This window comes from Macrobrachium rosenbergii, chromosome 59 (assembly GCF_040412425.1).
Source record: "Macrobrachium rosenbergii isolate ZJJX-2024 chromosome 59, ASM4041242v1, whole genome shotgun sequence".
Classification (NCBI taxonomy): domain Eukaryota; kingdom Metazoa; phylum Arthropoda; class Malacostraca; order Decapoda; family Palaemonidae; genus Macrobrachium; species Macrobrachium rosenbergii.
Window position 1 is genome coordinate 18887402 of NC_089799.1, and position 21207 is coordinate 18908608.

Below are 21207 nucleotides of genomic sequence, written 5' to 3' on the forward strand. Positions count from 1 at the left end.
TAACATTTTGTGCTTCTAATAAAAAAAAATTACTATCACATCTAACTCCTTCCCCACTTCTTGGAATAGATTCCTGTTAGTGTGTTCCAGTTTCAAGAATAAAGAATTAGGTAGACCCTGGAAGTTATGACGCCAGTAACGCCTAACAAATCAATCAATCAATCAATGTCTATAGGAACATTTCTATATACGAAGATAAGCAATTAGATTCTGCCCTTCTTGGTAAAGTGACAATGCTCAGTGGATTCGTGGGTCTGACAGAGCGCCTTCGGTACCTCGGGACCGAATAGAAAGCCAACTGAACCTGAGGTCAGGTTCGTTTCATGAAACAATTGCCCCATGTCCTTTCACTCGTCCTTTCCTCTGCAGGATGAAGCCCACGGTGTTTCTGCTGACGCTGCTGGCAGCCTACGTTTGCCTGTGCAGCTGCGAGGAGGCTGCCAAGGAAGAAGAAGAAGAGGTGTTACATCGAGAAAAGAGGCAAGGTGAGTCGATCGGAATTTTTTCGTTTTTAATTAATAATTGTGATTATTGAAAGGGTGCTCCGATCACGCAAATAAATACAAACATATACTGTAAACATTAAGAGGAGAGCTCTTACGAGAAAATGAATTAGGAAGGAAGTATTTTGATAATGAATAACTTATGAATCACGATCATGAACATCTATATATTGATTATAAACTTAGAAAACATCGGCACTACGTTTGAAGCTTTAAACTTGTGTTGGTAAAACTTAAGTCTACATACATCTACATTCATTTGTTATTCATTTTTGTCTTAATTTATGGTTAGAATATAGATATATATATATATATATATATATATATATATATATATATATATATATATATATATATATATATATATATAAGGCAGATGTATCAAATTGTCCTAAATGTTTTGTTTCCTTTAAAGTTCATTAAAACCAATAAATTATTTGTTGTGGTATACACCTGAAGTTTCAGTAGTAAGCTCAAATATTTCATGGCTGCTTCCACTAATGTAAATTAATCCTTAAGACTATAGTAAAGATATTAAGATTTTGTTTGTATCATAATGTCTCTTAAGGTAACATTTAGACGATACATATATACATATATATATATATATATATATATATATATATATATATATATATATATATATGCATACACATACACACACACACACACACACACATAATATATATATATATATATATATATATATATATATATATATATATATATATAAACATCTTTTAAAATATCTGTGTATCAACCCTTAACCCTTAATAACAAATAAAAATAGAATATTGTAACAAAAAAAATATAAATAATAACATATATATATATATATATATATATATATATATATATATATATATATATATATATATATATATACATACTTCATGTAAGACTTAGACTTAAGACAGATAATGTCTTTCTCTTACAAGAATCCTTCCTCTTCTTTTTTTATTATAGCTTTTGGATTTCCTGGGTTCTCGTTCAACCCAACAGCAGGTAGGGCTGCCCACAAATCCATATGAACAAAGCTTCCGGTGGCTCGGCTCGCTTGTTTTAGAGAAGCTTTTTTTTTGTATTCACTAACATTTTGGTGTAGTGTTAGTTTTTTCGTTCCTTCGGTGTGTGTGTGTGTGTGTGTGTGTGTGCACACACGCGCGTGCCCGTGCTTGATGCTATTGCATGGACTATCAGATCCTCGTCTTCATGTTAATGTCTGATATGTTGCCTGTGTGTTGTAGTCATTTGCGCTTTTTCTGTTTCACGTTACTGTAGTTTCTTACTGTGTTCAAATAATCCAGTTGTTTTTGTATCACTGTCCCTGTAGAGACAGATGAATGTTATGCATGGCGACTCTTGACACTATCGCAACTTCTACTGCCATAATTATTATGGTAAGCAGATTGTACGTATATGCTTTATGCACTAACAAAGAACGCAAGTATCAGTTATGCAAATTATGTATGTATATATACTGATATATATATATATATATATATATATATATATATATATATATATATATATATATATATATATATATATATATATGTATATATATATATATATATATATATATATATATATATATATATATATATATATATATCAGTATATATATATACTCGTATATACATACATACATACATTCATATATATATATATATATATATATATATATATATATATATATATATATGTATATGTACTATCCTATCTCACCCAGTGCGCATGATCCTCACATGATTTCACTATTACTTCCATTATTGTCATCCTTTCTCTTTCAGGGAACTGGTTCGATTCTATCCCTCCCATCTCCAAATCATCACGTCCTTAAGGCCTTCCCTAATCTTTTTCATGCACTTCATTTATATGATGAACCTGTGATTTTTATGGTTTCTTTGTGTGAAGGAGGATGAAGTTTACTTGTGAAATTTCAGACTAATATTATTCCTGTTCAGGGATGTAATAGTTTTGTTTTATTGAAAATAACTGGAACGTGAATTTTTTGGTTATACTATGCTTGACGATATGTCAATTAGTGTGTGTTGCAAAATCGACTAATTATAATACATGGGAAAATATCTTTCTCAAAGAAAGAAGTACGATTATCGTTGTATTGTTTATCTTTGTATAAATTAATAGATGGATAATCTTTACATTAAAAAAATCATCAACCGTTTTTCTACCTGATTATTAACAGTAATTAAAAAGAAAAAAGGAAAATTTTATTTCTTATGCTATGCAATGAAACTTTAGAATTTGGTTATAATATCACAGGAATGTGAAATAAATCACACGAGTCTACAAATAAATTGGCAAGTAAAGAAATCAATAATCAAAATAAAAAAAAAGCAAATGGCTATTTGAAACATCGAGAGAAAGAGCAGGAAGGTTAAATGAAGTCAAATCATTTTGGAATTACCATAAAAGCAGAAAAATTTACAAGGAAGGATTAGCCCAGCTCAAGGTATTATTCATGCTAACTGACGTAATATAATGAATAAAATAAATTCTCTCTTTATTCACCAAAGAAACTGCACACTGCAGGTCCCCCTTGGTGGGTAGTGCAGCTAATGCACCTCGCTTGATGCACTGTGCGCACTACTAAAGGGTGCTGCAGCGTCCTTTCGGCCCCTCGCTGCACGCACTTTCTAGCCATTCACTTTACCTCTGTTCCTGTTTCCTTTCATCCACCATGCTGTTCAACTACTTCATCCAACTCACTCATTTCACTCTCACAGGTGCTGAATGGCTGAAAATGCCTCAGTGCTTGGCTTTACAGCCAAATTTTCATAAATCATAAATCAAGCACATTGCAGGTGGTTCACGAGGAACTACCACCAACTCGGTCTATCCCTGAGGTAACCATTAATCAGCTTTAATATTTCCTGACCTAGTGAAATGTCTGCACAAACTGTGTTCTACTAAATCCAGTTAATGACCTCAAAAAGTTTTTGGTGACAAAGTTCATTCAGTGATGAGCTCTTGTCCAGGATGCATTTCAGTTGTACCAGAAGGCAGTTCAATTGTGCCAGAAGGCTTTTCGATTGTACCAGAGCATTTCAAGAGGTTGCAACGACTTTTCACAAGTTACTGAACGATTTAACCTAGCGTAGTCTAACACTGTAGGATATATTTCCATGAGTATAGTTCTGAGTATTCTGCATGTGGATTTGTTAGCATGTTACTCTTTACTAAAGCCCAAGATTTTTTTTTTTTAGACTTTATTTCTTTTTGTCAAAACTTCACCTAGATAAAGTCCATTCAGCTAGTGAATTATCCACTCAGAGAAAAGTGTCCATATGCTTATAACTGTTGCTTGTCATTCTGCAACTAAGTTGTGGTGAATTCATTATAAATTCTCAGATGATTTGATTGATAGTATTTTTGTCTTATAAACATGGGAAACTTTCTCCCGTTCAGTTAGCACTTATCCATGATCTCATTTCGAGTTGGGCTCAAATTCCTTTCTTGTTCCTTAGGTGGTTTTCAAGGGGGATTCCGAAATCCTTTCGGTGGTGGTAACATTAACTTCAATGTTGCCAACCCCTTCGCGGCGCAGCAGCAGTTCCATCAAGGTAATAAGAAAATGTAGGTTTTTTTTTTTAGGCCTTAACTATTGCTTTGACCTCGTAAACGCCATTGACTAATGCTTCTTGACTGTTGATCGACTGATTCACGCGACTGATTCTTTAATCTACTTTTTTTCTTCTGAAGAAAATAAGGTTGGTGTATCATTGGTCAAGGACACGGGTCGTGAACAGTGAACCTCTTCATCATATGAATATGTTTAAGGAACCAAAAATCTATTTAACCCTGAAACATTTCTTGTTTGATTCAGGAGCTGGCGGCTTCACTCCCGGAGGGGGTTTCAATCCAGCTGGTGGGGTTGCAATCAACCAAAGCCCCAATTGCAACAGTAGAAGGAATAGAAACAGGCCTGAATGTCTAGGTAAGAATTATAGTCTTTCATGCTGTACAGTAATGGAACACTGCTAATGTACCTTACGATCCATAGGAAAAAGAGCTTAACTTATATTGATCCCACTTATGTGTGTATGGTTTACACTACTTTTTCCTGAAATATAAAGAAATATAGCATTTGGATTATATCTTGAAGTAAGATGGTTTGTAACAGTGAGCTGGTAAACTTCTAAGCTGGTAAGCTGTCAAAAGTTGCCTCCTAGTGTTCATGGAAGTTCAAATGCTAAATGTCCTTATCAGTCGAGAATAGTATTTGTACTGAAAGATTTTTAACTCGACAGGTGGCGGTGGTGGGGGAGGTCAAGGAGCGGTTAATGCCTTTGCCCAGATCCCTTGGTTAAGCCAGCTGACACGAGATGGTCAGAATCTCTTGATCCCAAATTTGCCCAAGACACCTGCCAATGCTGCTCAAAACAGATTCTTCTTATTGGGAACAGGACAGGTAAGACTGTTGTCATACCCTGAATGATTGTTTACTTGGCCATATGTTCAAAACAGATTCTTCTTACTGGGAAGAAGACAGATAAGACTGTTGTCATACCCTGAATGTTTGTCTGCTTGGCCAAAAGTTCAAAACAGATTCTCCTTACTGGGAACAGAACAGGTAAAATTGTTTTCACTTGATCCTGCATGTTTACTCGGCCAAGAGTTCACCCTTGTCTTCAGGTGCAACCTTGAGTGAATAAAAACTTCGAAAATTGGAGCATAGTAATAGTGTTCTTGTTAGGTATAAGACTACATATACCAAACATATTGTGGTAACATGGACATCCATTTGCAAGTAAATACCCAAAGACTGGAAGTGCTTGATCACATCCTATCTGCAAGGCTATATATTAGAATAATGTAGGTATGCAAAATCCTGTGGTCTAATCACGTACTCTTTGAAGACAGCAATTATCGTGGAACCCATAATTTTAAGCAATTAAATAAAGGTTGATGCGGATGACTGAAGCTTAAATCTTAATTTTCAGTTTCATATGTAGAAAGACTATCAGGGGGCACAGTAATCCCAGAATAAACAAATAAATTAACACTTCAGGTCCTTTTATTCACAACAGAAGGAACTCATGAATAACAGCTAAGGTGGTCCTATGATATTTGGTGTTCATTTTTTTTTTACTTGTGAATGTCTCTATGATAATAGCTTACTCGTTTCCTTCCACAGCCAGATGAACCATTCCAGCAATGCGTAACTCCTAAATTCGAAGCTGGACATTGTCGTTACCTTCAGCACTGCATTCTGCCTGAATTTTCCAACAGCTTTGCCAACTTCCTGCGATATGTTTGTTTCATTAATGGAAGGTGAGTCTATCCAAAGTGCGCTATGCCTTTTAAGTTGTTGATATGGAAAACAAGAGCAGAGTTAGTGCATTTCCTCTTACAGGAATGCTCATCCAAAGCAAAAATAACAAATAACTGAGTTATTGTATGGCTCCATTTTCATCACATCCTGATTTATTGGAGCCCAGGTCTTAACTTTGTCAGCTCCACTCAGTAGAAACTGTATGATTGTGATGAAAATGTAAACACATGGCACTTGTTTCTTGAACGTTTTATGGATAATATTATTTCTTGCAGATACGTTGGTGTGTGTTGCCCAGATAGTAGAAACTCAGGTGGAATTACCCCAGCTCCTCCACCACCTCCTACACCACCCCCAACTCCCAGGCCAACTACTCCACCTGCTGATGCCAGAGGTAAATCGTGAAGGGTTCTTTTGGTGCTCGTTTGTACTACTTCTCGTTCGATGTTCCATTGACTTAATTTTATCTAATTGGCAGTCATAGAGCTTACTTCTGAATTTTTCTCTAAAGGACACTGCCTCGTCTTTTGACAGGTTGTGGACTTATTGCCAAGAGACCACCTACTCGCATCGTTGGAGGACAGCCTGCTGATCCTCAAGAATGGCCTTGGATGGCTGCCCTGCTCAGAAACGGAGCTACCCAGTACTGTGGTGGCGCCCTGATTACTGATCGCCACATCCTAACAGCAGCTCATTGCGTTGATGGGTATGTTTAGTACAATGACTAGACAGCGGTTTAGTACTCAAGCAAATACTGAACCATTTGTTCTCCTATCATTTCAAGCATAACCCATATCTCAATCAGCGGATACTCCAACCTCTAAATTTTTTTCAGATTTGACCAAACCACCATCAAGATCCGCCTTGGAGAATACACTTTTGGCCAAACGGCTGACGCCAGACACGTAGACTTCAACGTCGCTGCTGTCAAAATGCACGAGTCCTATGACAGGAACACTTACGTCAACGACATTGCTATCATGACCTTGGATAGAACCACCGAATTCAATGCTGACATTTGGCCTGCGTGCTTGCCTGATGGTGATGAGTCTTATGTGGGACAAATAGCAACAGTCACAGGTTTGTTTACTTTATAATTCATTAAGTTAGTTGAGTCTACAAACTTGAATACTTGATCACCCTCTTCCCATGATATAATTCCAGTTCTTTCAAATGACTTATTACAAAACTAAGGTAGCAGTCAGATTAAGATTAGGCTAAGTTTTTTTCGTTAGAATGAGACTGATGCTTTCAAAAATAAGGAATTCTGTACTAATACACTGAAATGTCCTTGGAACTCCTTCCTCTTCCAGTCATATAAACAAATTCACTGAAATGTCCTTGGAACTCCTTTCTCTTCCGGTCATATAAACATTCACCAAAATGTCCTTGGAACTCCTTCCTCTTCCGTTCATATAAACAAATTCACTAAAATATCCTTGAAACTCCTTCTTCTTCCAGTCATATAAACAAATTCACTGAAATGTCCATGGAACTCCTTCCTCTTCCGGTCATATAAACAAATTCACTGAATATCCTTAGAACTCCTTCCTCTTCGAGTCATATAAACAAATTCACTGAAATGTCCTTGGAACTCCTTTCTCTTCCAGTCATATAAACATTCACTGAAATGTCCTTGGAACTCCTTCCTCTTCCGGTCATATAAACAAGTGTCCTTCATATCCTTCCAGGTTGGGGAACTATTTACTATGGCGGCCCAGTAGCGACGACTCTGCAGGAAGTAACTGTCCCCATTTGGACTAATGCCGACTGTGATGCTGCCTACTCTCAGGATATCCTTGATCTCCAGCTGTGTGCTGGAGCTCGTGAAGGAGGAAAGGATTCATGCCAGGTCAGTCTCTCTCTCTCTCTCTCTCTCTCTCTCTCTCTCTCTCTCTCTCTCTCTCTCTCTCTTTGTGCGCGTCTGTCCTAAACACCTGTGTAAACTGGTTTAATACGCAGCGCAAATTGATAAGTCTTGATAAATCAATTAATCAAAAGTAGTTTTTTTTTTATTTATCTGAAGTAATCAACAATATCAGGTATCATGTTACGTAGGTAAGATTAGATATCATCTCAAGTCCTACTGTATATAAGTTTGTACATAGAGTTGAAAGTTGAGCTTTGAAAAAATTCTAAAGCAATTACTTCTTCTGTCAATATCATTAGCAAAGCTAAAATTCAATTAAGCTCCAAACATCATTATATTGTTTTATGGAAGATATCACAATTATGAAAATTCTGCATGACATGTAAAGCCGTGGTCGTGCATTCTTTTGCCAAAAGTGCGAATTGTTATACGAAACTTGAAAAATCTACTTATCAACATATGTGGAGTAAATATGATCAAAAAGTCACACTATCACATTGTAAATTAATTTGCATACTTCCAGAAATATCATTAGTAGATGGACTAAAAGGTGTAGCCACCAAGGTCACCTGTTTTTCGTATGGTTTAAAATCCTTTAGAGACGAACTTAGCCTAGTAGAGAGACATATTTTTCTGTGCTCATAATTAAATTATTCTCTTTTTCTTCTTGTCAAAATAGTCAAGATTCTTTGCCCTTTTATTTGCACAGGGTGACAGCGGCGGTCCTCTGCTCTTGCGCCAAGGAAACGAGAACAGGTGGGCCGTTATAGGTGTCGTCTCGTGGGGCATCCGCTGCGCCGAACCAGAAAACCCTGGAGTTTATACCAGAGTTTCGAAATACAAGACCTGGATCAGGAATAATGCTATTTAATTACTTTCTGTTTTTGTTCTTCTTTTCCTTCTACTTATTTCCAAGTTAGAATCTGGGGCGTGACGAGGCGTTGAGAACAATTAGGCCGTTTAATTTATGAAAGTCTCTGTTACCAGATTTTAGGCTGTTATCCTCTTATGACTGATGCTTCAAGTACGCGAACATTGTTCGTAATATCTCTGTAAGAGATGATATCTGCGTTCACTGGCGTCACCGAGAAGGGTTTTTATCTGTTTTTACAGTGATTACCAATCAGCACATTTTAGGTTATTTAAGTTTTAGTGGTTTTTATTATCATTTCAGTGCCTTGTTTTCTCAAGTAAAGTTCCACGCGATCCCTAAATACTCAAGTGATACGTAGTTCATCGGCGGTAGCAAATCTTTTTTAACAACGCTTGTAAATCAGTTCATTCTGATATCTGTGCTAAAAAAGAAGGCATTTTGGAAGAAATGCTAAAAAGTGCCGTATCCTCATTTTCTTTTAAACAGAATTTTTGCACGAGCACTTGGAAAAGTAATTCTCGCCACTGGCTTTTTTTAGTTAACGCACGAATCACATCTTTCTTTTGCCAGATAATTAAGACACGAGGACTTTCTTTTCGACTTTCTTTGCAAAGCCAGTTCAACCCCACATCTCTCCATTGGAGAGTTTTAATAAACGACAGAATGCAATCAAACCTTTGCAAAGAATCACTTTTTTTTTAATTTAAAGTTACTCTCGAGGAACACGTAAGCAGTTTTCATTTTCCCGAACAGAGAAGTTCTGAGTTTTAAATTCACTCCTGTATAAACTAAAAAATTCCTGTATATGGCACATGTACAACAGGGAAGCCGGGAAAATTGTACAGCATGAACACTTACACTTCTTGTTGAAATATTATGTGAAAGTTTTCGTACGGATATTATAATAAAAATTTTACAAATTAGACTTTTGTGTTGTTTTCAAATTTCCTCTCTGGGTACTCTGCCAGATTTAACAAGAGTTTGTTCTTATGAAAATACAAATCATTACCTTTCAAATAGAAGGATGCTCCTTTATGAAAGGGTCTGGTTTGTATACCTAGGAAAAATGCAAATAATTTTTTTTTTCTAGGTATACAAACCAAATACTATTATACTGCAATGTCCTTTTCCTATATAAAAGGTTTGGTTTGTATACCTAGGAAAAATTACAAATTACTTTTGAAAATTATACATATTTTAAGTATACAAAAGCATACACCTGTTGTACAGGTGTATGCTTTTCCTATATAAAAGTCTTTGGTTTGTATACCTAGTAAATGCAAAATACATTTACAGTTTATTTATTCTTAAGTATACAAACCAAAGCCTATTATACAGAAACATCCTTTTCATAAAGAAAAATCTTTGGTTTGTATACCCAGGAAAAATACAAAGGACTTTTAAATTTGTTTGTTCTTAGTTATACAAACTATGGCCTATCTTACAGGAATATCGTTCCTCTATAAAATAAGCTCTGATTCGTATACTTAGGAAAAATACAAATAAATTTTAAAAGTTGTTTGTTTCTAGGTATATAAACCAAAGCCTCTTAAACAGGATTATCATTTTCCCTTATAAAAGGCTTTGGTTTGTATACCTCGAAGCAACCAACTCTTAAGATTTATTTGTTCTTAGATATACAACCAAAGCCTGTTATACAGGAATATCCTTTTCCTAAATCAAAGGCTTTGGATTGTATGCCCATGAAAAATACAAATGACTTTTACAAGTTAAGTGTTTCTAGGTAACCAGCCAAAGCCTATTATACATGAGTAATCTTTTCCTATGTAAAAGTCTATAGTTTGTATTCCCAGGAAAAATACAAATTGCTTTTAGAATTTACTTGTTGCTAGGTTATAAACCAACGCCTATTATATAGGAATATCCTTTTCCTATATAAGAGGGTTTGGCTTGTATGCCTAGGAAAAATATAAAATAGTTTTAAAAGTTATTTTTCCTAGGTATACAAACCAAAGCCTCTTATACATGAATATCCTTTTCCTATGTAAAAGGCTTTGGTTTGCATATACCTATGAAAAATACAATTTACTTTTAAAAGTTATTTTTCCTAGGTACACAAACCAAAGCATATTATACAGGATTATCCTTCTCATACATACAAGGCTTTGGTTTGTATGCCTAGGAAAAATACAAATTTTACTTTTTAAATATTATTATTCCTCAGGTCTGAGCTTATGATGATTTAATTTTCCTCTTAAATAAACAGATGTTTAGTTCACCTCTTGCCATAATGTGAAACCAGCCAAAAATACTTCGCCTTTTTTTAATAATCTCTTCCGGATTCAAATTTCCGTATTCGAGAAAAATTAACATGAGATAGAAATAGAATAGCAACATAGAATTTATAATCAAATAAATAAAAACATTAGCCAATAATACTAGGAAAGTAGGGCTAAACTAACTATTTACCCTTTATTCTTTACTTACTCCGTGTCATGCAAAAAAATGCATACCTCCCAAATCATTGTGGCATGTCTTAGGGGTTATTTTATAATGGTTATAGCAAGTTCGAGCAAAAACTAGCGGTGAGTTGTTCTTGACACTGTTAAACACATTCCAAATGCACAAAAAAAAAAAAAGATGTCATGCACGTTTCTCAAATCAAAAGCAATAAAACACAGGGCTTTCGTCTTTAGTATATTGGACACTAGAGACATTTGTGACATGCAAAATTACGTTGTAGAAATTGATATGATAAAGGTACTACATGCGACAGATACACATTCGGTGGCTACTGAAAACTTTTACAGTCGCTTCCTACCAACTGCGTTCAGTTCTCACTCAACATTTGGTTAGGTATCCTTAAGGTACATACTTATGCATCGTGGAACGTTACCGCAAGGGGGTGGTGCCGTCAGTGTGCCTCGCGTGATTCACATTAGCCTACTAAAAAGTCCAACCAAAGGTCGATGTTAAGAATAAGGCATTCTTATTCCAAAAAGTCTCTTAAATACCACACGAATCAGTAGGTACTTTTATCACTCTTTCAAAGGCTTGGTACTTGGATACCATGTGGCTTTCCTGAGAATGAAGGCGCGACAGTAAATAAGGTTATATTCATATATAATTCACTCCAACGTAGACAAAAACTACTAAGAGTAGCCAATTCAAGTTTGTTTTGACGCCAACTATTTCTCATAAGAGCTTTTAATATTGGTTCACTTGCAGCCAGTAATAAACCAAATTCATAATCAATTCTAGGTAAACAAAATGTACAGACCAAAGCAACCTGGATAAAAAGGTCAGGCAGCACAGCAATGCATGGGTTAATGGAACAGTCACCATAGTAATGACTGGATAAATGGGACACTCACTACAGTAATACATGGATAAATGAGACAGTCACTGCGGTAATATCTGGATAAATGGGACAGTCAGAACAGTAATTTTTGGATAAAAGGGACAGTTAGAACAGTAATATCTGGATAAAATGGGACAGTCAGCACAAGGATGTGCAGGAAAATATTTTGGAGTCCTTCAGAGTTTTCCCAGGCAGTGCTGGTTTGGTCAACTAGTAATTATATATATATATATATATATATATATATATATATATATATATATATATATATATATATATATATATATATATATATATATATATATATATATATAATATATACCTATATATATATATATATATAAATATATATATATATATATATATATATATATATATATATATATATATATATATATAAAGGTGGTGAATTCGAGACAAACCAGTTTGATAACTCATTCATCCCCTTCACATCAAAATAGTGAAACTCTGCCCCCGTCAGGTTTTCCCCGAGTCATTCAGTTTCAGCTTTTCAAGAGGCTAACGAGTCATCACTTAACTGTTTGCCGCTGATTGGATGAACGTCCTGTTGTCCGAATCTCACAGTTTTGTTTTCACACTGTTTCAGAATTGTGATTATACGGTCATAGAGCGAGTTAAGAGCTAAGTTATGTGATGTTATGTAAATAGCAGTTGTAATAAACGTAAGTATTAAGAACTTGTATACCGAAATATTATATATATTTAACAATTACGAAACGACACTTACCGAAGCCGTAGACTAGAAAAAATTTTTCAAGCGCATGAACTTTAATGTTTAATTTTTAGCTAGATTTTTAGCGCAATCATGCCATTAATGATTTGGAAATAAACAAAATGTGTTTATTGGCATTGCTGAAAGTTCTATAATGCCTAAGAACAAAAAATTACCGTAGAAATTTAAGCTTGGCGGAGAAGTTGAGGAGGTGGAGTTGTGGAGGGAACAGCCGATGAGTTGTCGTCTGCACATCACGTACAACCAGAATGATTCAGCATAGAATCGGCTGTCGAGCAGGTGCCTCACTATCTATTTCACCTATTTCAGCCATGGCCACAAGAGACGACATGAAGGAACTTCAAAAACCAAGCAAAGACATAACTGAAAATCTCTAGTTGAAGAACAGTCAGTTTACTGAAATTTTATGTAGCAGAGAGTAGCACACTTGCTAGAAAAAAAAAAGTATTCATAAATTCAATGCATATTCAATTTGCCTTTATACATATCCTAAAATATTAATGAAATCCGTGTGCAGTATTTTTGAATTGAAAAAAATAGCATTATGATATATAAACATCTTAATGATTATTTTAGGAACACAAGACCACCACAACCCAGATTTGAACCTCCCGCTGGAAGTACGTTCAACCTTGTGTCAACCCTGTGGCTGTTCCTCACACAACTCCACCTCCTCAACTTCTCCAAGCTTACATTTCTAAGATAATTTTTTGAACTTAGGCGTTATAGAACCTTCATCAATGTACAATAAATACGTTTTGGTTATTTCAGAACCATTAATGACAAGATTGCTCTAAAAATCTAGCTGGAAATTAAACATTAAAGTTTATGTGTTTGAAACATATTTCTGGTCTACGGCTTCGGTAAGTGTCGTTTCATAATTGTTAAATATATATAATATTTCGGTATGTAAGTTCTTAAAAATTACGTTTATTACAACAAGTATTTACATCACATTACATGACTTAGCTATTAACTCGCTCTATGATCGTATAATCACAATTCTGACACAGTGTGAAAATAAAACTGTGAGATTCGGACAACAGGACGTTCATCCAATCAGCGGCAAGCAACTAAGTGCAAATTTGCCAGGTTTAAAAATATAACCGTGAGACATATGTTTAACTATTTTTGGTTAATGACACTGATATCATCGAAAAGTCGTTCATTCAGTGACTTTAGGAGGCTCTAGAACCTGTAAATTGGTACTTAGTTTTGTACAACTGATCCATCAACATACTTTTGAAAGTTTCCTCTTCACGACAACACATATAGTGAGTCTCTCTCTCTCTCTCTCTCTCTCTCTCTCTCTCTCTGTGCAACTCTCTCATCCCAGAGAAAGGGCTTGATATATTCCTCCAGTAAGCTGACAACACATCCAAATATCAAGTTCACTGTGGAGCATGAAAACGACAAGTTACCCTTTCTAGATTCAATAATGAAATAACATTTTTATACAAATACCCTTTAGACAACTGTCACCCTTCCAGACTTTTTTTTATAGATGTTTAAATAAATTTCTGAATAATAAATATATACCCAAATTACAGATAACTACAGTTCCTAAGATGAAATTTTTTGCCAGTCTCCCTTTGAACACACTTATTCAAGTATGCACCTGACATTAACTGTGAATTGTTCCCAGTTAATCCTCTTACTATTAAATCGATATTCCAGCACAAAGACAAAATTAGCCCTCTTATGACTTCAAGCAGCTTTTATTATTTATTATCTTGCCTCCGATGTAGTCAGGGGAGATACGTGGGTGCCTCATGCCGCCTACTGGAAGTTCGAATTGATTGTCATAAGGAGGTCAGTTATAGAACTGGAATCAAATTATCTAATCCGGAGTTCTCAGATATTCGAGAACACGCCAAAAGGTGTAAGACATATTGATTATAAAAATTTTAAAATACTTTCCAAAGTTCCCATTTCTTCTCTTCCTATCCTTGAATCACTTTTTATTAAACTATTAGTATCAAGATTGAATAACCAAACTACCTCAACAACTCTTTACCTGACTTGAGTATACCCTGGCCTGGAATTCTTTATGTCACTATGCTTTTGTACTTCGTCCAACTGGTAACGTTTTTCAACTTTTTTTTCTCATATAACTTTGTTTTATATTTTGGTTGTAATTTTAAGTATGGGTCTGTTTTTATAACTATATATTATGTAATATTCCAGCTTTGATAATGAGACAGCAATAAGCAATAAAGAAGTGGCGCTACTGTGGATATATATATATATATATATATATATATATATATATATATATATATATATATATATATATATATATATATATACATACACATATGTATATATATATATATTCATATATATATATATATAATATCTATACACATATGTATATATATATATAATATATTCATATATATGTTGATATAATATCTATACATTATTTATATGTTATATTTATATATATATCATATATATATATATATATATATATATATATATATATTGTCACGATGTGTTCCGAGTACCTGGTTATTACACAACTAATCACAGAATTCAAAAATTTACCTCACTTCAGCCATATACCTGAACTCTCATAACAATAAAAAATATGACTGAGTACTCTAAAGGTAACAGTGATCCCTTAAAAAGCTCATTAATCACGTGAAAAATCAAACTAAGTTTATCAAAACAAGTGTGAGGTATCAACAATTAAACAAGAAACATACTAAAGCAAAAGGACGTCACTCCATCAAACAACTTTAACTGTTTCCCTGGTCTTAATTCTCTTCAGCAAAACTAAAGGAACAAAACATGTTTATTACTTTGCCTTATGCACACAGTTAATTCTATTCAGTGGTGTTAATAAATGAAACACTGTTTTTTTTTATTTCAAATATAAAAATTTATTTTTTAATTCAAAATTTATAATTAGAATTCACAATCTGAAAAAAATTTACCATTGCTTGAAAACAACACAAAATGTAATTAATTCTTGAAATAAATTAGTAAACAAAACTAAATCACAAAAACTTTAATTTATCAAGAAATTAAGTTAATCAAGCAAAACTTAAACTATTAAAAATTACACAATAAAATCTTAGTAAATGAAAATTAAATCAAGTATGCAATGTTAAATTATCAAGAAATATTTAAAATGCTAAGTAAATGAATGTTAACTCACCAATATACAAAATTTGAAAAATCAAGAGAACACACAAAAATACACAAAAGCTTTACCAACAATAATTTCACTAAGGCAAAAATTTCTTATTATACCGTGTTAATAATAAGTAAAATTCACTTTACCTTACACAAGCTTGTGAAAACTTTTGCAAAATCACCTGAAACGCAGCTGCTTGAGATTCACAAAACACACTTCTGATAGGTGCCGTTACACACTTTTCCTACACTTATATCTCTAAAGCTAAGATTAACACTAGTGATCACACAAATATTTTACGTTAATTTATCTCTTTTGAAGAAAGAGAGAGAGAGAGAGAGAACCACATGAACAGTCTCTAAAATCAGAATGAACAAACTTTAAGATTCCAGCAAGAAATGAAACACTGAGATGATGTCATTACCAGAGCAAAACATTTAGGGTCCAACTAGCGCGTTAGAACAATATGTGATCAGAGCAACGTAGTCTTACAAAACATGATGTAATCGACCGAGACGTGCATTTACTCTCAAAAAGCATACATGACTCGAGCAGAAAATCGTATGGGACGAAGCTCTTAATGAAATCTAAACACGATCAAAACAGACGGCAGCTGGCTAGTCACAAACGGCGCACTTTCAAACAAGACAAAGAACCAGAGTTGGTTTTCAGAGCAGTACATGAGACATTGCGAAATCATTTGTCGTTTTCTCATATAAGACAAAACCTTACACAACTTGACTGCCATTCCCTCGCTTGTTAATGCGTTATCTTTCGCGATGACAGCTGAATCAAAACACGACATACGATATTACGAGTACAGAACACATGTTGCTGGGAGACAAAATGCGCGATCACTTACTACGTTATTATTAAAACATGTTATTAATTCTAAATCACGGTGTTAAGTCATCCAAATCACCAACTCTTTTGGGATCTGACATTATGCTACATACGATATTTCAACAATTATTATCATAACACAGAACACATGATAACCAGAATGGTAAATATATCAAAACCATGGAAAGATATACATTTTACAAGGCAACATCATGAAATTCCTCCCCCCCAGGAGGATTAATTATCCCGGGTTTGAATCCAATGATTCACAATGTGATAAAAAAATAATTTGCAATTACATTGTTCTTTCCAAAAATGTCCTCTATTTTTACACAGTACTGTTACAAAATCAGTCAGGGGAGCTACTATGACTGAGAAATTCGGACGGAATCGATGATAAAATCCAGCCATGCCCAAAAATCTTTGTAGCTGTTTCCTGGCAGCAGGGGGTGGGGGCGGTTAGCCTTAGGGATACCTTCTACATTAGCATCAATAGGAGCGAGAAGAACTTTTCTAACTTCAAATCCCAGATACTGAACAGTTGCCTTTCCAAACTCACTTTTTTGTAAGTTGATTGTTAGTCCTGCTTCCCGAAGTTTCTTGATCACTTTCCTTAAAATCTTCAGATGTTCTTCCCACGTATTAGACTAAATCACAGTGTCAACAATGTATACACCAACTCCTTCTATGGATCCTAGCAGTTGATCCATCACTTGTTGGAACGTTGCAGGTGCATTCATCGGACCAAACGGCAAAACAGTGTATTGGTACAGTCCAAAAGGAGTAATGAAAGCTGACAGCAATTTAGCATTCTCATCTAAGGGAATTTGATAATATCCTTTCAACAAATCTATCTCGGAAGCAAAATTGGCTTGCCCAATATCATCAAGCAATTGATCAATAAGAGGCAAGGGATAACTGTCAGCTACACTTGTAGAATTCAGTTTCCTATAACCAGTACACATCCTAAATGAGCCATTTGGTTTCTTCACTAACACACATGGAGAGCTGTAATGACTTGAACTGGGTTCTGCTAATCCATGCTGTAAAAATACTCTAATTCTTTCTTCAAAACATCTCGATGAAAAGGTGATAAAAGATAAGCTCTCTGTTTAAAAGGTTTTCCATCTTCTCTGATCTTTATCTCATGCTTCTAATCACCACTTCTAATTCACCACTTCGCTCAACACTCATATGTTTTAATTTATCCTCAAAATTTTCCAATATGGAAGAATTATTCATCTTGCTTTCATCTCCCAATTCGTAGCCATCATTGTCCTCTGGAGACGGAGTTGTCTGTGTTATTGACACTGTTTCGCTTTTAATCTCTGAGAAGTAAGGTTTCAAAAGATTCACATGTATCTTCCTCTGTCGTTTCCTTCTCCCTGGTGTTTCAATCAAATAAGTTCGATCACTTAATTTCTCTATTTTTCTATTGTGAGGCTTCAAGAAAAGTCAGAGGTGGAAGATTGATTCTTTATTATGTTGTTGTTGTTGTTTCAGATTTAGCTGGCCTTGTGCCAGCACGGGCTCTTGCTCCTAGAGCAGCCCGTAACTGACTTCTATATTATGTTGTTGTTTTAGATTTAGCTGGCCTTGGATGCCAACTTTATTATGGTGCATGAGAGCACCCCCGGTGGGGGCTATATTATTCTCGACAGGTGCTTATAAGACAAAAAAGCGGACGGAAAGGTAGCGGGCGGCCCGAGACCCCCTGAGGCGTCCATACAGGATTTGTTTTTTTAACAAGCATAAAAATACGTACAACATTTGTTACATGACATATAAAAGGTAGATATACATATCGGCAGAAAGGCCGTACAATGATGCATAAGATGAGGCACACAAAGAATCTGAAATAAAGACAGGTAAAATACATGACGTGACTCATGTACATCTGAAAGGGAGAAACACTAGGAAAGAGAGGCGCGATTTGACGCCCTTACACTATAGGGACCTTGAAACTTATTGGTAAGGGGAAGTCTTTTCACTGGTAAGAACGCTGGAACTTGCTGTCCTACACTAAAACTTCTTAGCTTAGTCTTGGCATCATATTTCCTTTTCATTTTCTCCTGACTTATTTTCAGATTTTCTAAAGAGAATTTTCTAATTTCTCTTAACCTTTTCCTCAAATTCTTCACATATTCTCCTTGGATTCCCTTTTGATTTTCTTCCCAATTTTCTGCAAGAATCTTCAATGGACCTCTCACGTCTCCACAAAAAATCATCTGATTAGGTGAACACCCCATACTTTCTTGATAAGCATTCCTAACCTCAAACAACATCATGTGTAAACCAGCATCCCATTCTTTTCCTGACTCATAACAATACTTAGTTAACATACTTTTCAATGTCTGGTGGAGCCTTTCTAAGGCTTCTTGATTCTCTGGATGATAAGCAGTTGATAACTGTTTATTTATATACATATATATATATATATATATATATATATATATATATATATATATATATATATATATATATATATATATATATATATATATATATATATAAGCATTGAGCTACAAACATCCTTTAATATCAATTCGTTCCACCTCGGAAATAATATATTTTCATTATGTTACCGAAGGCGGATCTTTTTTTTTTTTATTTTATAATAAGTTCGTCGTCCCGTGGGCTCGAACCAACGAAAGACAAAAACTCAGGACTAAAGTGACGCCTTTTACCCACACGGCCAACAAGTTCGCACTTTCCTGAGTTCTTGTCTTTCGTTGGTTCAGCCCACGGACGACGAACTTATTATCAACTAAAAAAAAATTCCCTTCGGTAACATATATAAAAATATATTATTTCCGATATAGAGCGAATTGGATATTAAAGGACGTTTGTAGCTTAATGCTTGTATATGAATCACGGTGATGTGATAAAAAGTCATATATATATATATATATATATATATATATATATATATATATATATATATATATATATATATATATGTATTACACACACACACATATATATATATATATATATATATATATATATATATATATATATATATATATATATATATATATATATATATATATATATATATATATATATATATATATAGTGTGTATTATACACACACACACATATATATATATATATATATATATATATATATATATATATATATATATATATATATATATATATATATATATATATATATATATATATATAGTGACCAGTGCTAGTGCTAGTACCAGAGTCATCAAATGGTTCGTAGTAGGCCTACATTCTACATACAATGTAGAACAAATTTCTTTAAATAAAATTTTGTACCATATTGTGTGTTTATATACCAATATAAACTGCGTAAGAAAAATTATTTACATTTTCATGCATCTTTAAATTTAAAATAGAATGGATATCAGTCTTGCATTAAATTACAAGATAATTGATTCTGCTGTGAAATGATTCCCAAGAATATGTGCGAATGTAAAATTCTTCCGACGATGATGAAACTGAAGTCATAATTTTACCTTTACTTTTTTTATTATTTCCTATGAATATGATAAAATTACTGAATCACAAAGAAACCAATACAAGTAATGATTCTCATTCGTACTAAGCTACTAAGATTAGTCTACAAGAAATAAATAAAAAAAAATACTTAAAACCTTGTATTTTTCATTTTTCATCATTCCGAATATGCATGCTATTTAGTACTCAGTACTGAGTGAGCTTTGTCTGCCTTAAGAAAAAAACGGTGGAAATTTTGAAACGGAAAACGATCAGCACTGGTCATGGATATCTTCGTAACAGGAACAAGTGTGGTAAAAGAAAGATTGCACAGGACTTTATCTCTTTTGGATTTCACACGTTTCCTTTCAAATTATGGCATCTACCTTCTTATAAGTACATTCCTGATATTGCCCTCTGACCTACACAGGGTACTGCGTCACATGATTACAGAAAACGTTAGAGTAAGCTGAGATACTTTCGATATGCGATAAGCTTACTTAATACCCTCTGCGCATAGGAAAGCACAGCTACACTCAGAAATTTGGGCAAATTTAGATTTATGGAGCCAAGATGCTACGAAGATATAGGATACCGGCTTTTAAATATGAAACATTTAAGAAGAAATCAATAAACCTAATAAACTTTTTAATATACATAACGTGGAAGAAAAAGAACGCTTGATCTCACGCACATAAATTGCTCCTAAACTCTGCAACCTTATAATAAAAACTGGGAGAGTCAACCATAGAGGATAAGGTAAACGAAAACAAAACGCAGCATCAATAATGATGACAACATAAAAAGAAGAGTACAGGATAAACTTGATCGAGAAAAAATGCCCTCACTTGATGTACAAATTGAGGACCGATTGAAGGTCCTTTATAATAAATATGGAAAATGGCAACACTAATTTCTTATGTAATGGAATCTAAATTGATTACATCTGTTGAATAACAAAGCTGTCAATAATATATTTGGAAAGTCTGACACAGGAAGAAATTAAGTTTTTAAGTAAGTTGTGTCATTACTTGCATTCGTTGACCATTGGAAATGTAAAAATATATCAATTGATCAAACGCAAATCAAACAAGACTAGTTCTGTTTATACAAAATGAAAAAT

The 21207-nt window shown here is 34.1% G+C and overlaps 1 protein-coding gene across 3 annotated transcripts in view; it reads left to right on the plus strand.

Moving 5' to 3' along the window:
* Positions 1-9469, plus strand: part of LOC136837407 (trypsin-1-like) — a 64440-nt gene extending 54971 nt beyond the window's left edge. The window contains exons 3-13 of one of the 3 annotated variants that reach the window (XM_067102187.1): positions 370-485; positions 1470-1508; positions 3995-4090; positions 4354-4464; positions 4778-4938; positions 5665-5801; positions 6078-6196; positions 6337-6508; positions 6638-6882; positions 7494-7654; positions 8382-9469. In XM_067102187.1, the coding sequence (XP_066958288.1) occupies positions 371-485; positions 1470-1508; positions 3995-4090; positions 4354-4464; positions 4778-4938; positions 5665-5801; positions 6078-6196; positions 6337-6508; positions 6638-6882; positions 7494-7654; positions 8382-8543 (1518 nt within the window). In that variant the 5' untranslated portion in view covers position 370 and the 3' untranslated portion in view covers positions 8544-9469. The remainder of the gene's footprint in view (positions 1-369; positions 486-1469; positions 1509-3994; positions 4091-4353; positions 4465-4777; positions 4939-5664; positions 5802-6077; positions 6197-6336; positions 6509-6637; positions 6883-7493; positions 7655-8381) is intronic. The other 2 variants (XM_067102188.1, XM_067102189.1) reach the window with 2 other exon arrangements.
* The last annotated feature ends 11738 nt before the right edge of the window (positions 9470-21207 follow it).